This window comes from Hemitrygon akajei, chromosome 2, assembly GCF_048418815.1.
Source record: "Hemitrygon akajei chromosome 2, sHemAka1.3, whole genome shotgun sequence".
Lineage (NCBI taxonomy): Eukaryota > Metazoa > Chordata > Chondrichthyes > Myliobatiformes > Dasyatidae > Hemitrygon > Hemitrygon akajei.
Window position 1 is genome coordinate 145,308,786 of NC_133125.1, and position 17,136 is coordinate 145,325,921.

General features: G+C 42.1%; 1 protein-coding gene across 2 annotated transcripts in view; it reads right to left on the minus strand.

Moving 5' to 3' along the window:
* Positions 1-6,438: 6,438 nt before the first annotated feature.
* tubgcp3 (tubulin gamma complex component 3) overlaps positions 6,439-17,136 on the minus strand; it is a 135,843-nt gene continuing 125,145 nt past the window's right edge. Inside the window, exons 21-23 of one of the 2 annotated variants that reach the window (XM_073029190.1) lie at positions 12,458-12,574; positions 9,664-9,821; positions 6,439-7,366 (exon numbers count right to left, since the gene is read on the minus strand). In XM_073029190.1, coding sequence (XP_072885291.1) covers positions 7,357-7,366; positions 9,664-9,821; positions 12,458-12,574 — 285 coding nt within the window. In that variant the 3' untranslated portion in view covers positions 6,439-7,356. Of the gene's footprint in view, positions 7,367-9,082; positions 9,822-12,457; positions 12,575-17,136 lie in introns of those variants that run through there. The other variant, XM_073029198.1, reaches the window with a different exon arrangement.

The window sequence follows — 17,136 nt, forward strand, 5'->3', positions numbered from 1 at the left end:
GAGAATTATTGAGAGTGACTGCCCTTGATATCACAGGGACATTCTGCATCAAGATGCCCCAATAAAAGTCAATGGGTATTAAAGGAAAAACACTTCAACAGCTTATTTTATAAACAGACATGTAGGTCATTTATACCATTCCAGACTCTGCCATCTACAAGGCCTAATATCCCTGGGTGGACAGAAATACTGTGAAGTCCAGCAAGACCTGCAGAGGAGGCCAGTTGTGTACATCTTCAGACAGACAGACATACTTTATTGATCCCGAGGGAAATTGGGTTTCGTTACTGCTGCACCAACTAATAGTGTAGAAATATAGCAATATAAAACCATAAATAATTAAATAATAATAAGTTAATCATGCCAAGTGGAAATAAGTCCAGCCTATTGGCTCAGGGTGTCTGACATTCCGAGGGAGGAGTTGTAAAGTTTGATGGCCACAGGCAGGAATGACTTCCTATGATGTTCAGTGTTACATCTTGGTGGAATGAGTCTCTAGCTGAATGTACTCCTGTGCCAAACCAGTACATTGTGGAGTGGATGGAAGTCATTGTCCAAGATGGCATGCAACTTGGACAGCATCCTCTTTTCAGACACCACCGTCAGAGAGTCCAGTTCCACCCCCACAACATCACTGGCCTTACAAATGAGTTTGTTGATTCTGTTGGTGTCTGCTACCCTCAGCCTGCTGTCCCAGCACACAACAGCAAACATGATAGCACTGGCCACCACAGACTCGTAGAACATCCTCAGCATCGTCCGGCAGATTTTAAAGGACCTAAGTCTCCTCAGGAAATAGAATTATAGCAAGTATATATATGTATATCAAATAGTTAAATAAGTAGTGGAAAAACAGAAATAAAAAGTAGTGAGGTTTCTGCCAAAGCAGTTTGCCCTGCTGGTAGAATGTTCTGTTTCGGCTTGGGATAAGGAGCCCTGCGTTCAACTCAGGATGTTGTGTCAGCCAACCAGGATGGCGGAATCGGGAGAAAGCTTGAGACAGCAGGGTGGAGAGATTTGTGATGGACAGTACTCTGGCTCGGGGTCTCTTTTTTTGTCAGGAGCTGTAGAGAGGACAGGAGGGAAGATGCGTTAGAATGCCGTCGGAAGGAGAGTACCGGTTGCACAAAGTACTTGGCACAGAAGAATGGCTCCAAGGAGGAAGGGCCAATACTCCCGAGAGAAAGCCCATTTGATCGAGATGGACTGTGATCAATGTTTGGAAAGTAGTGTGTGCTTTCACACAGACTGTGGATACAGCACACGAGTAAACAACAACTCCAGATTGAGCTTGGACTTTATGGGCACATTGGACTGGTTTAACTGTAATAGTCCCGTTTTATATTTTTTCTCTTTCCTGCTAATTGTTCGATAAAGCTGAAATTTATAAACATACTTCCTTTATAATTTTATGCTGTGTATGATCTGCTAGTTCTTGCCTACCGACAATTGTGCATGGGACGAAGTTTGTCTCAAATCAAGGTTTCTTTAATCAGAACATCACCACGTTCCTGTTTGGTTGAACCCCAGACATATATTGTTTATGAAAGGTGGCCTCTCCGCTGAGTCACGTGGCTGTCAGCAGAGCCTGAGCCTGCTAATGAGCCAACTTCGCTTACAAGCCCCTTGAGGGGCTGCATTTGTAGTAGCTTCGTCTGGAGATTTCTTGAATGCTGTGTGACTGCTGCTTTAAAATTCATTAAGCAGCTTGTCAACTTGTGTGTTCAAGCCTGTGTTGAAACTAGTGTTGGGGAAAAGGGACTAAGGTACTTTATTATGGATGCCTCATAGACTAAGTGTCCAAATTCCCCATGATGTTATACAGAGTGCTGAGTTCTGTAAAAGTTTTGGGGAAAGTTACTCTGATTGAACAGCGTTTTGACGAATCAGCTGTTAAGGTCATGTTAGTCCAGACTAGCAGTGACGTGACTGAAACTGTGCAGCCTGATAGGTTGGGAGACCCAGGAGAGGTGGAGCCATGGACAGTCATTGCTGAGGCCGGAGTTGATACCAGCCATGATCAACCTGTCCTGCTGAAGGGTCTCAGCCTGAAATGTCGACTGTATCTTTTCCATAGATGCTGGCTGGCCTGAAGAATTCCTCCAGCATTTTGTGTTTTGTCTCAAAGCACTTCATTACCGCAGATGTGAGTGATACTGGATGATTGTCATTGAGGCAGCTCACACTGCTCTTCTTGGACACTGGTATAGTTGTTGCCCTCTTGAAGCAAATGAGAACTTTCGACTGTAGCAGAGATTGAAAATGTGTTTGAACACTCCCACCAGTTGGTTGGCACAAGTTTTCAGATACTTACCAGGTACTCCATCGGGCTTGCTGCCTTGGAGGGTGAACCCTCCTGACATTGGCTTCTGAGACAGAAATCACAGGGTCACTGGGTGCTACAGGGTTCCTCGTAGGTGTAGCTTTATTCTCCCTTTCAAAGTGAACATAAAAGTCTCTGAGCTTGTCTGGGACAGAAGCATCATTGCCATTCATGACGTAGAATTTTGCTCAGTAGGAGGTAATGGTCTGCAAACCCTGCCAGAGCCAAAGTGCATCTGACGTCACTTCCAATCTTGCTTGGAATTGTTTCTTAGCCCACCGCAAGTCATACGTTTCTGTTGTAGACCTGGGTCACCAGACTTAAGTGCCGCAGATTTAGCCCTCAGCAGACTATGAATCTCCTGGTTTATCCAGGCTTTTGATTTGGTTGTGTACAGTATGTTCTCGGAGGCACACACTCATCAACCCAGGTTTTAATGAAGTCAGTGAGAGTCGTTCAGGCTCAAAGATGAACCCTTGAATACAGTTCAGTCCACCAATTCAAAGCAGTCCCAAATGCCCCTGTGCCTCCCTTGTCCATACCATCCTGGTCCTCACTACTGGTACTGTTGTCTTCAGTCTCTGCCTATGCTCAGGGAGTAGAAGTCAGCCAGATGATCAAACCTTCCAAAGTGTGGGCGTGGGATAGCACGGTAAGCGCTCGATGGTGTTGTAACAGTGGCCCAATGTATTGGTTTGTTGATAATAATTATTTAGAGACTTTTTCAAGCTGGGTTGGTTAAAATCCCTCAAAATGATGGTAAAGACATCAGGATGTGCTGTTTCATGCCTGTTGTTTACATTGTTCAGATTATCTAGAGCCTGTTATATTGGCCTGAAGAGGGATGTACATTGATGCAAGATGAATGCTGAAATCTCCCGTGGCAGGTAAACCACACTTAATCACAAGGTGTTCCAGGTCTTGTGAGCAGAACTGTCAATGACATAAAGAGTTGAATGAACCACGCCGATTAACTGAGACAAAAATGGGTGTAGAAGGAATCAAACTTGGTGAAGGACAACCGAACTAAAAGGTGAGGGTGTGGTAGATGTGACAGTTTAACCTTCAAATCATGTCTTACACCATAGCAAGAGTGAGCATTGCAACAAGACCCAATGTGGTTATCCTGTGTCAGCAAGGTCTCTCCAAAGCAGAAATTTCACAGCAGACAGGAATTTCAAGCTCTTCTGAAGAAACAGGCAAGGTTGAGGACCAGAAACGCAGTGGTCGGCCACGAAAATGGCATGCAGTAGATGAGAGATGCATCAAAGTGAAGTCCCTTCTAAATTGGAAGAAGTCCAGCACTGCTATCAGCTCTGAGCTCACGGAAACCACTGGAACTCAAGTACACCCTTTTACAGTCTGCAAAAAGGCTTGTCCAGAAGTGGTCTTCATGGAAGAGTTGCTGCCAAAAAGCCATTTCTCCCAAGTGGAAATAAAGCCAAGAGACTCATCTACAGAGAGAGAAAGAAAGGCAAGTGACAAAGACAAAGGTTGCAGATGAGCAGTGGGAAGTACTCAGAGATACATGGCACAACCTACAAGCTGATTTTCTTCTGCATTTGCACGACGGTGTACCTAAGCAAATTGATGCCGTTTTCATCATACCAAATTTTGATTTTTTTTAAGAAAACTGTTTACTGCTCTTTATAGAAAACTTTTTGGAATTTAGAAACTTTTCATTATTTTTGAAAGCATCTTCGCTTTACAGAGCAACACACACAAAATACTGGAGGAACTCAGCAGGCCAGGCAGCATCTATGGAAAAAAAGTACAGTCGATGTTTCAGGCCGAGACCCTTAGCAGGGCTCACAGAGGGGGAACAGTGAGAGAGGGTTTCACTGAGCTCCCATCAAAGGGTAGGCATCCCTGAAAGAGATTTTGCAGTGTAGTAATTGAAAGACAAACAAGAGAAGATCTGCAGTTGCTGGAAATCCAAGCAATACACACAAAATGCTGGAGAAACTCAGGAGGCCAGGCAGCATCTACAGATAAAAAGTACAGTCAATGTCTTGACCTGAAACGTTGACCATATCTTTTCCCCCATAGATGCTGCCTGGCCTACTGAGTTGTTCCAGCATTTTGTGTGTGTTGCTTGGATTTCCGGCATCTGCCAATTCTCCCTTGTTCAATTCACAGAATTGTTCTTTATATGTGTAAGACTTTTGTATACAAGCTATCCCATGTATTTATATTTATTAGGTTTTTGATTGAGTTCTTTATCTTACTGTGTTTTGTTTTGTGCTACAAATGATCCAGAGTAACAATTATTTCGCTCTGCTTTAGACTTGTGTACTGGAAATGACATTAAACAAGTTTGAATCTTGAATCTGATGATGCCATAGCCACGGCCTCCACTCCATCCTTTCCCACCTAGAGAACAATGGCTTGTATGACAGGATGTTGTTCGTCAACTTCAGTTCAGCATTTAATGTGATTGTCCCTCAGAGGCTGGTGGTAAACTGTCCTCATTTGGACTCAAGGCCCCTCTCTGTAACTGCATCTTACACTTCTTGACAGAAAGACCCCAGTCAGACTGAGTTGGCAGCAACATCTCAAGCTCCATCATGCTGAGCGCTGGTGTCCTCCCCCGAGCTGTGTGCTCAGCCCACTGCTAGTTCACGACTGCAACGCCAGTTCCAGCTCAAAGTGCATCATCAAGTTTGCTAAAGGTACAACAGTGGTTGGCCTCATTAGCAAAAGTAATGAGTGAGGAGGTGAAGAGGTTTATCAAATGATGTGAAAACAAACTGAGTCTCAAAATGGACAAGACAAAAGAGATGATCGTGGACATCAGCAAGATGCAGGTCGACCACTCTCCATTGCACATCAATGGCTCTGCCACGGAGAGAGTGAAGAGCACAGAGTCCTTGGTGCACGCATAACAGACGATCTAACTTGGACCCATAACAGCCCCCTCACTAGTCAAGATGGTACACTAGCAACTCTGCTTTTTGAGGAGATTGAGACATGCTTTCTGTCAACGTTCTACAAGAGTACCATCGAGAGTGTCCTGTCTGGCTGCGCCATTGTGTGGTATAGAAGCTACAAAACATCAGACCGCAAGACCCTACAGAGTACAGTAAAAACCACCAAGAGGATCACTGGGGGTTTTCTCCCTATTTGTGATATTTACCAGCAGCACTGCATACAAAGGGCCCAAAACATTGTTGAGGATCCCTCCCGCCCATCCCACAATCTCTTTGACCCACTACTGTCAGGAAGGAGTTACAGGAGCATCAGGACTAGGACTTCCAAATGAGTAACTGCTTCTTCCCTCAGACTGTGAGACTAATGAATATACTGTCACTGCTGGGGTCTCGTCACTAGAACAGCAAGTTGTTAACTGATTACTGTACTGTTTATCTGTGCTGTGCGCTACATGCAATTTGAATTACATTTTAACTTATTTAAGGTAATATTCTGTTTAATGTGCTGTGTGCGATATATGTTATTCAGGTGCACTGTGCTCCAGAGGAACATTGTTTTGTTTGGTTGCGTTTATGTACAGTCAGACGACAATAAACTTGAATGTGAATATAAGTAAAATCTATAATTTCCTTGCAGTGCAAAGAACATTGGAACTTGTTAAGCATACTCTCTGCAACCAAACCAGTGATTTGTTGAGGTACAATCAGCCTCCATGCATTTGTTCTCTATGCCAATAGTAAAGCAGGAAAGTGGCCTCAGATGTACTGTAGGATCCGTACTAACGGAGTGAATAGTAGAACACACTTGAGGGGACAGGTAGCGTATTCTTACTTTTCATTACACTTACTATTCAATGAGATTATTGATAACACACAAGATTTTCATGTGTCATCCAAATTGCCAGTACATTTTAACAAAATTCTTTTGAAATTAAAAAGTTAAAAGCAACATGATCTAGTCCTGAAATATTTTCATTATTCAATTCTGAGGTATGGATGAGCACTTGGAGGAAAGAAGCCTAACATTCAGGTAAGCAGTTAGTCTAACAAAAGTTGCTTCCAAAAAAGAATGAAGCTACAAGGGAATCACATCTGTATTGGAAAGCATCTGTAAGGTTCTGAAAGATCTGGAAGAATTGTAGCACAAAATTACCTGAGCAACACTGGGGCATAAATTCAATTCAATTTAATTGTCATTTAACCATATACGAATACAGTACCAAGAGTCACACAAAGCACATACAAGATACATGCAGGCACGTGTAGGATATCGGTAAAAAAGTCACGCAAACGAATGGTCCAGACCCTAAGTCCGTGGATGCCGCAGAAATTTGCAGTCTACCACAATACAGCTCGACTTCTGCCGAAGGAACACTGAGGGGCGGTATCGACTCCAGCCTGAACCCCGTGCCATCCTGCCCCCATCACGTGAAGCAAACTGGCTTTGACACTTCTCTCCAGGCCACACCGCAGATTAAGGCCTAGTCCTCGCTGGGACCAAGGCCAAGCAGCTCCCCTGCCAACAAACCAGAGAATCACACTTGCAACATTCCACACCTACAATGTCTAAAAGGGCCTCGCGATCCTTTTAATCACATTAAATCTTGCAGCCTCTCTCCTGGTGGCTGTAAACAGGTAACACCGTAGCTTGACACCCCGAGTCCTTGAATGCCGCAGAAATCCGTTGGCCATAATACAGCTCGTCTTCTCTGAGAGTACACTCGGGGCACAGCACTGACTCCAGCCCCGATGCTATGCCACATCGCACCCAGTGGAACTCACCAGCTTTGACACCTCTCCCCCGGCAGCTGTAAACAGGGGTGATTCTTGTAACACCACATTGCAGCTTGAGGCCTAGCTCCTCACTACGAGCACGACCACGCAGCTCCCCACTGTCCGCCAATAAACCAGTGAATCAGACTTGCAGCATTAGCAATGTCCAAAAGGGTCTTGGGATTATAAGAAAAGTAACAAAGATGGTCACTCGCTATCAGTCTGCAGCCTCCTTCGTGCACTAACTCCTCCGAAGCCTCTCTGACCAAGAGGCAGTATGATCCACATCAGGTCCAGCTCCTTCTGTTTCTTAACTGCAGTTCTTAATGTCTAGCAGAATCTTGCAATCATAAAAAAAACATAACAGGTTTAATAACAGGAATTTCAAATATATAAGATAAAAGGTGAAACATGATTGAGTGCTTAAACAATGAAAAAATTTATCAGGTACAAGTGGAGAAAAATTGGTAAAAAAAAAAGTATGTAACCATAAAATTGGAGGCAGGTCTCTTCAAAGAGATGATGCCAGAAAGCTCCTGTACACACAACCGATTGTAGAACTCTAGAACTTCTCCCAACAAAACCATGCTGACTCAGAATCAATTGAAAATAAAAAGGCCTTAATACAACCTGAAATGTCAGGAGCTCCTCCCCCACCTCACCCCTTCCCCAAAGTCACTGCTCAACCCACAAATTTCTTTCAGCAGTTTAATTTTCCATATTGCAGCATCTACAGACTCCAATCTTCATTGAAGAGGGATACGGATGTGAGACAAGATACACATAAACCCAAACTGAATAGAATAGGATGTAGAGCCTTCTGTTGGACACCAAGTCACCAAGTTCTGTCACCAAGTGTGAGGGTGTGACCAAACAGACATCAGGTGGTGCTTTAAATGGATATTTAATAACTCAATAGCAAAGGAACTCTTCCCATGTCATTTCTGAGGAGGGAGAAAACCATGCTACACAGACGTCAGGCATTGTGCTCTGCATCTGCATTAGAACCCAGGGTCTCTGGGCATAACTGCCCATAAAGCCAACACCACAAGCCATTTCATTCCACAGACCAAACCATTACAGGGTACAGGGATGCAGTAAATTCATGACATTAGCTCAGACTATATGGGCCCTCATTTTACACTGCTTAAATAGTCTTCCATAAATAATTCAAATTCAATATGTAATCCCTTAAAATAGCCTACAAACTCATCTAGAATTAACATTTGAGATAGACTTCCTCCTTACACAACTCGCTAGATCCAAAGATCCTACATTACCTATAATTCATAGTTTAACTATAAAGGATGTTTGGGAAAGTTTGCGCATCCTCTAAGTTACGACTCACTCACTCATTCTGCAGTCACGGATCCTGAGGGAAAACAAGTGAGGAAGTCAGAGCTGTATTTAGAAAATATGCTTAAAATTTTAAATAAATAAATGTTGTTGTTATACCCACAATGTTATAACTCTTTTTTTCTAGTGTACACGTCTATTTCTATGTTAGATTAATGGGCAGGCTTGCCTTTCAACTTTAGAACACACAGCGCTCGAAAAGCGGCAACAGCTCAGCCACGTTATGACAAAATAGATAATTTACTGAAACAGTATTAACAGATAAATTAGTGCACTTGAATGTTAAATGTTTGCTGCAGCCTACAAACATGGGACAAGATTTACAAGGTAGTCTTCAGCAGTTTTCCCAACCTGTGTTTTTAAGTTGATGTGTGTGTGTGTGGGGGGGGTTTAAGCAAATGTTGCATTCCCACCACTCTCCACACCCTGTCTATTAGAAAACTTTAGGAATAGAAACCATCATAACTTGTGTGCAGCCCCCGAATTGATGTTCCAAACATCACTGTCGAAGAACCCATGAAATATTGCATGTAGCCTAGAAGAGATACCTCTTTCCGGGGCCCAGTATTACTGCCCTATCCTTGTACTTATTCATTGTCAGACTGGCTTTGGAGCACAAGAAAATCCACACAGAGACTTAATAATACTGAAACAAATTGAACTCTTTCACAAATTAAACCATAAGAACCCTTTGCAGATATTTCTTTCATTTATAGCCCATTAGGTTTATTTTACATAATGAAATAATTGAAACTATTTACTATGTAATTCTAAAAAAATGAATTTAATCATGTGATGTCATTTTTAAAATTAATTCAACTGTGTCAGTCTATGTTGCAACATGAAAACAAGTTAAGTGAATCGCCATTAAAAAACAGTTTGTTCCTGAACAATTTTTTTAAAGCAGTTTAAAACATTTTGTTATCTGTAAAATAAAATGTGGTATTTGATCTATAAATGATATTCTGTTTTGACTGCAAAGTTCAAACAAAGCTGCAATTAAAGCTAAAAAATGCAAATTGCAACAAACTTCAGTTTAATTCACAAACAAAACATTCATCGATTATAAATAAATTACATTGTGACGTGGAATACAATTCTCGCTCTCGAGATTTAATATTTGTCAGTGACAGGTGATTAATTGTCTCGCTCTTCAGTGATACATCACTGGCAACCAACACACATATTCTGATCAACAGGGCAGCAAGAGCAGAAACCCATGGTAGATGTAACTGTAGCCCTCATTATAATGAGTAGAAATGTCTCTGGATAACAGCTTACATTGCTGAGTTGCGTTTGCCCCTGGTACTGCCCAGTGAAGCGCGCAGCCGAGGATCCCTTGCTTTATAATGTTCGTTGAAGTCCAGTCTGAAGTTAAGGAAACGGAGACTTTCATCAGGACTTTTTGTCAATAATACCAGGAATTGTTGGACAATATCCTAAAGAGAGGAAATGAAGGTTAACTACATTAAATCTTGCAGCACAAGACGTTCTTAATTAGTAGGAACTAAATATATTTAAGCAAATTAGCTTTAAACATATTTTTAATTAAATTGGATGACAAAAACCTGGAAGATGCTAAGAAGGATGAATGTGTACATGGACAGCTCTGCACTCATCAAAAGATCATACGTCCTATGTAATTAGGTTGAAAAAGTGTAAGATAAAAACACCATTGCTACACGTCTAATACTCCACCCCTTGTTCTCATTTTGGAATGTAATTTTTCAAGGAAACCTCCATCATTCCCATTTCCAAGAAAAGTAACGTGTCCTGTATCTACAACTACCGACAAACAGCTGCATCATCGACCCCAACGAAGTACTTTGAGAGCTTGGTAATGGCCCACATCAGACAATATAAAGCTCCTACCATTTGCAAACCTCCAAGGAGGACCACAACTTTGTCATGGCTTGTGTGCCTCAATGACCTGGAGAGCTATGTTGGCTGGAGTCAGGGCATTACACTTTGGCTCTCGGTAGGGTCACCCATGCCAAACAGGTCAAAGGGTAGAGGGCAGACTAAGAGCAGTCCACTGGTCCTCCAAGTTCGGGGGTTTCAGCTCAGGGCTAGCAACCTTGACCGGTAAAACAAAATTGTTACAGAAACAGCAATGAAGAATCTGAGCGCGATGGTATTCCTAAGTCTCCACCCAAGGCTTGCATGACTGACAGTATTAAAAACCACGAGGAAGCTACTGACACAAGGAAGGAGGCCTGAAGACTGCCAGAGATGGAAGACTTTCATTGCTGCCCTGAACACCAGCAACGTATCAGGCAGTAATGATGGTAATTTCAATTTGCATACAGGTAAAACACCATCTCCCTTACACTGCATCAGCTCTGGATCACCTTGACAATTAGAATACATACATCAGGATGTTATTCATTGATTACAGTACAGCCATCAACACAGTAACACCAAACAAGCTCACTTCTGAATTACTGGTGCCTTAGGGCTCCCACCTGCTTTTAGATTTTCTGATCGGCCAACTGAATCAGTTAGAATTTGTCATAACGTTTCATTTACCCTGATGCCTACTGATGGTGCTTTTTGGGTTGTGTGCTCAGTCACCGGCTCTGCTCCCTGTATACCCGTGACTGTATAACTAAATACTCAATCCACTAATTAGATGATGGAAGTAGAGGAAAGAGATTGCGAACGCTGTGTCCTGGTGTCAAAACAACAACATAATCCTCAACATTAGCAAGGCAAAAGAACTGGTTGACCCAAGCTGACATCTTCAAGTTCCACGTCAACTGCAATCTCCCCTGGTCCCTCCATAGTGATGTGGTGATCGAAAAAGCACATTGGGATATGTACTGCCTTAGACATCGGAGAACATTCAGCTTTGTTTACAAGGGGCTCCTGGATAGGTACATGGAGCTTAGAAAAATAGAGGGCTATGGGTAACCCTAGGAAATTTCTAAAGTAAGTACATGCTCAGCACAGCATTGTGGGCCGAAGGGCCTGTATTGTGCTGTAGGGTTTCTTTGTTTCTATGATTCTCTTAAACTTCTACAGATGCACTATACAATGTATCCTAACAGATTCCTCGGTCCCTGATGGCCAGACTCAAGTACAGCTTCAGCTCTTTCATGTCCCCTTCCCAGTGTTGCTACCACATTCTCAAATCCTCAATTCTTCCTCTTCTGCACTGTCACTTTATCTTTTCTTTATACACTACTTCAGTTTGCACTACACCTTTGAACTATTCTGCTATTTTGCACCTGTCATATTTACTGGTGTATCTATTATTACAAGTATACTGTTTGCACTGTGAGCTTCCAGAAGATTAATTGGTCCCTGTTGTGTATGACAAGTAATTAATCTGAATCTGAAAAACATAGATGCTCGAACTCTGAAAATACTGGGGACAGGCAACAAGTCAGGCAATGCAGCGAGAGAAGAAAGAGTAGAACCAGGAGATGTAGAACGCGGCTGGAAATAGAAAATCGTAGAATTGCAGCACAAAAACAAGCTCCTTTGGCCAAACTCATCTATGCTGACTGTGAAGCCTGTCTACACTAACCCATTTAATTGGTAATTGACTTATTACTGTCACATGCACCGAGAATTCCTGATGAGCCATGACCTGCACAAGAGCCCTGGAGCCATGGATCACTATGGAGGCTACATGTCAGTGCCTTTGTAAACCTACGATCTGCAACACAGTTATAACTTATTACTTGGCAGAACAATCCTACTTCGATGAAAGCTCACTGATCTGAAACATTTCCCTCCCCCTTACTAAATTAATAAGTTGGGATATAATCCAGTCAAAACTAAACACAAGGAAAACATGAGGAAACGCCTTGCATAAATAGTTGATCATGAATGGAGCACAAGAACAGATGCAGATTTCCAATAAAACGTTAAAGAATTAACAGAGTAAATTGATAATTCTTTTTCATTAAATTTCCACTCAGGATGGAAGGAGATCATTACGTTATTTCAAATATCCATTGTTGAAAATTCGTGATCTCAATGAGTTATTAAGACTTGAGCACTGAGATACACTGCTGTATTCATGTACTCCCAATACATACCATAATTGCAGACTGGAATTACTCACCTGGTAAAAATGTGAGCATACACGTATCTGAGAACACATCTTCGGAATTAACTGCTGGAATTCATTAATTCTCTTATTTTCTGCCTCCTCTTCAGCTGCTGTCGTTCCCCACTTCCCCTAAATGGAGGAGTAAAAGTAATATTTTGTGGGGATACAAGTAATTCAATGTTTTTCAGGATATGACTAGGTTATGGAATCATGTGGGGAATAAAACTGATAGTTATATTCCATCCACTAAAAGTACAAATGTTGTGCATTGAAAGGACATAACTGCAACTTTCCCTCTAGGGGGCACTTGGTGGTTCAGAGAACTAACTGAATATTTTTTTCCTATAATTGCTTGGTGCAACTTTTCCATCACTCACCACATCCAGCCATCAGCATGACTTCCAATCCCAGTCTCTTCACCGTGAATCATCTTCTCCACGGCACAGAATCAGGCCTTCAGCCCAGCTCGTCCATGCCAACCAAAATGTCCACATGAACTAGTCAAATTTGCCTGCATTTGGCCCATATCCCTTTAAACCTTCTCACCCATGTACCTAATCAACTAGTGTTTTAACTTTGCAGTGGTACTCACCACCATACTTCCTCTGGCAGCTCATTCCACATACCACTCCCTGTGTGCAACATCTGCCCTCAGTTTCCCTTTAAATTTTTTTTCTGTCACAATTAACCTGTGCCCCTTAGTTTTGGATTCTCCTACCCTGGGTAAGGTATTGTGCCTACCCTTATCGATGTCCCTCATGAGTTTATTCACACTCCGGAGGAAACAGTGTCAGCCTATTCATTGTCTGTTTGAACTCAGGATCTCCAGTCCCAATAACATCTATGCGGATATTTATTGTACACTTTCCAGCTTAATGACACCCTTCCTATAGATAGGCAACCAGAATTGCACATAGTACTCTTAAGTGCGATCTCACCAATGTCTTGTACAAATTGTTTTCTTTTTCCTTAAATGAAAAATCCTATATAAAGCAGTGGATGCACCCCAGTCCATCACAGGTAAAGTCCTCCCCGCATTGTGTGCATTTATACGGAACAATGTCGCAAGAAAGCAGCATCTATCATCAAGGATCTCCAACACCCATGTCAATCTCTCTTCTCATTGCTGCTATCAGGAAGGTATAGGAGCTTCAGGACCCACACAAGCAGTTTCAGGAAAAACTATCACCTTTCAACCATCAGGCTCTTGAACCAGATGGGATAACTTCACTTGCCCCAACACTGAACCATTCCCAAGGACTCTTCATTTCATGACCTTGATATTTTTTTTCTTTTGTATTTGCACAGTTTGTTGTCTTTTGCTGACCAGTTGTCCACCCTGTTGGGTGTGGTCTTTCCGTGATTCTATTATGGTTGTTGGATTTACTGAGTATGCCTGCAAGAAAATCAATCTCAGGGTTGTATATGGTGACATATACGTACAGGTACTATGATAATAAATTTACTTTGAACTTTATAAAAATGGAACACAACATCTTAACTCTTGTGCTCAATGCCCTGATCGACAAGGGCAAGCATCTCAAGCATTGTCTTCATCGTTCTGTTTATCCATGTCACCACTTTCAGGGAATTATGTTCTTGCACCCCTAGGCCTCTTAGTCTACACTTCCCAGGGACTTGTCAGTTATTGTGTATGTCCTTCTATGATTTAACTTAACAAAATGTAAATCTTTGGACTTGCCATGGCTAAATTCAATCTGCCAATCCTTGACCCATTTTCCCAGTCTTCCTGTAATCTTAGATACCTTCTTTACTGTACACTTTACCACCAATTATGGCATTATCTGAAATCTTACTAATTGCACCAATCAGGCCTCTGGAAAACCACCTTCCACTACTATCCTCTGACTCCTGCTACCAAGATAAGTTTGTATCCAATTGATTGGCTCACCTGGATTCCATGTGATCTAACTTTCCAGCCCAACTTACCTGGCAGACTCTGTCAAAGACCTTGCTAAAGTCCATGCAGCCAACATCTACCACCTTGTCCACAGCAATCCCTTTGGTCATCACTTGGAAAATACAATCAAATTCATGAGACATGATTTCCAATGCACAAAGCCATCCTGCCTATTCCCTAATCAGTCCTTGCCTTTCCAAATTTCTCTCAGAGTCCCCTCCATTACCTACTGTAGTTCTCTGGTTTGTCCTTGTAGCCCTTCTTATATAAAGGCACCAATTTGGCCACCCTCCAGTATTTGGGTACATCTCTGCCAGGCCCAAGCAATTTATTCCCTAACCTCCCACAATGTCCTTGGATTCTCTTGATGTGCTATATGGATTTATCCACCATTATGCACTTTAAAAATCACTAGCACCTCCCTTTTGCAATGTGGATGCTTCAAGATATCACTGTTCTCTTCCCTGGATTCTCCAGCTTACCTGCCTTTCTCTAGAGCAAATACAGATGAGACATATTCATTCAAGGCCACATCCATCTCACATGCCTCCACATACAAGATGATTACAGTGATCTTTAAGGGGACCTATAATCTCCTAGTTAACCTTTTGATTTTGTTACGTACTCGTGACACGTGACAGTGGTTCCCTTGTCACGTGACTGGGGTTGAAGCTATACTGGACTTGAGGTAATGGTCTTGTGATGGTGGAATGATGTCATTTTCCCGCCAGTAGAGGTCATGTGACAGTTTTTTTTTTACAGGGTATAAGAGGAGGACCCCTCCCTGTGGGATGGGGCAGCTCGTGGCTGGATTTGCCAAGTTGACTTCATGCCACTGCGTGATTTAATGTGATGACGCAGTTTAGTCGAAAGATGAAGTTTTATCTAATGCCTAAAGTTTAAACGGTCATTGCCAGCAGTTTCTTTACAATACTGCTAGTGGAGAGTGAAGATCGAAGTTCAGGAGTTAAAGATCGAGGAGAATCGATTTTCGACGGTGAAACGGGTTCGACCTTGTGTGATCCTCATTCGGAAGGATTTCGTTGACTGTTCTCGTGTTAATCTCTGCGGGACAGCAGAAGATTGAGGACAGTGTGATAAAGGAAAGGTCAGTGCCTTTAAGCCATTATGTTTCATAAAGTTCTTCGTGGGAAGAGTTCAACTTTGGAAACTGAAGGAAAACGATGTGGAAGAGAATTTAAATCGCCTTAAAAAGTCTCTCCTTGTCAATGGACTGTGAGCATTTTGAACTTTTGGCATACCACTTTTAAAGAACTGTTTTTGCAACATCGCTTTAAGAACTGTTAAGCTGCCGCACAGCAGCTGTTTTCCGGTTACGTTAGTGTTTGTTTACTTTTGGGGGGTTTGTTTTCAATGTTTAATAAACGTGTTATTTGTTATAAAAACCCTTGCCTAACTCATATGTTCATTGTTGCCTGGATATGTAACAATTTCAATATAGTTAGATAATTTTTTCAGATTATCCCTTGTCTTATCTCCCAAAGCTAACTCACAACCTCCTTTTGCCCTCCTACTTTCCTGCTTCAATGTCTGCCAACATCCCTTAAAACCAAACATTCACAACACATCTGCTTAAACTTGACACGCCTCCTTCTGTTTTCCTTCTGTGTTCTGCACTTCAATCCCTTATGTAACAAGATTCCCCAATTCTGTCAAAGATCAAGTACTAAGTATACTTATGATCAAAGTACATATATGTCATCAAATACAACCCTGAGATTCATTTTCTTGTGGGCATATTCAATAAATCCATAACAGAAATCAATGGAAGAATGCACCAACTTGTGTGTTCAACCAGTGTGCCAAATAAAACAGACTGAAAATACAAAAAGAAGGAAATAATATTAACAGTAAATACATAAGCAATAAATATTGAGAACACAAGTCCATAGGTTGTGGGAGCATTTCAATGATGGGCAAGTTAAGTCAGGGTGAAGTTATGCCCTTTGGTTCAAGAGCCCGATGGCTATGGGGTAATAACTGTTCCTAAACAGTTTATGGCATTTTCACTCTTGTGGGGGTGGGCGGGGGGTTGATGCTACTGTTGTTGTTCTTTTTTGCAAATGAGTGGGTTGGGGATCATTATTGTCGCTGTTTTTTCTGCGGATGGGGATTGTTATTGTTGGTGTATTTTCTGCGAGGGGGGATTTGATGCTATTGTCGCTGTTTTTATTTCACAAGGGGGGGGGAGTTGATGTCTTTACTTTCAACTCTGTGGTCTTTCTGTATATCATGCCTACATGGAGAAGACAAATATCAGTTCATTATACGTCCATACTTTGACAATGAAATGATCCTTTGAACCTGGTGGTGTGAGCCCCAAGGCTCCTGTAGCTTCTTGCTCCACCCCTTCCCCAACCTCTTTATTCTGGCTATGTACCCTCTATCTTTCAGACCAGATGAAGGGTCTCAGCCCTTGCCCTTATCCCTCCACAGATGCTGAGTTCCTCTAGCAGTCTGTTTTTCCCCGCCTCTCTCCCCCAAGCAAGCTTTACCTTCAAAGTCATCCTCACGCTAATGTACGATTTTATCTTGTGGACCAATCATATCATTTTTCCATAACTATCTAAAAACTAACAAAATTATGATCACTGGTCTCAAAATGTTCCCCAAATGACACACAAGTCACTCACCCTGCCTCATTTTTCAGCAGGAGGTTCAAGCATTGCCTGTCTCGTGGAGCTATCTATACACAGCTTAGGAAAAATTTCCTGGACACACTGAACAAATCTGTCCCATTCAACTTCTG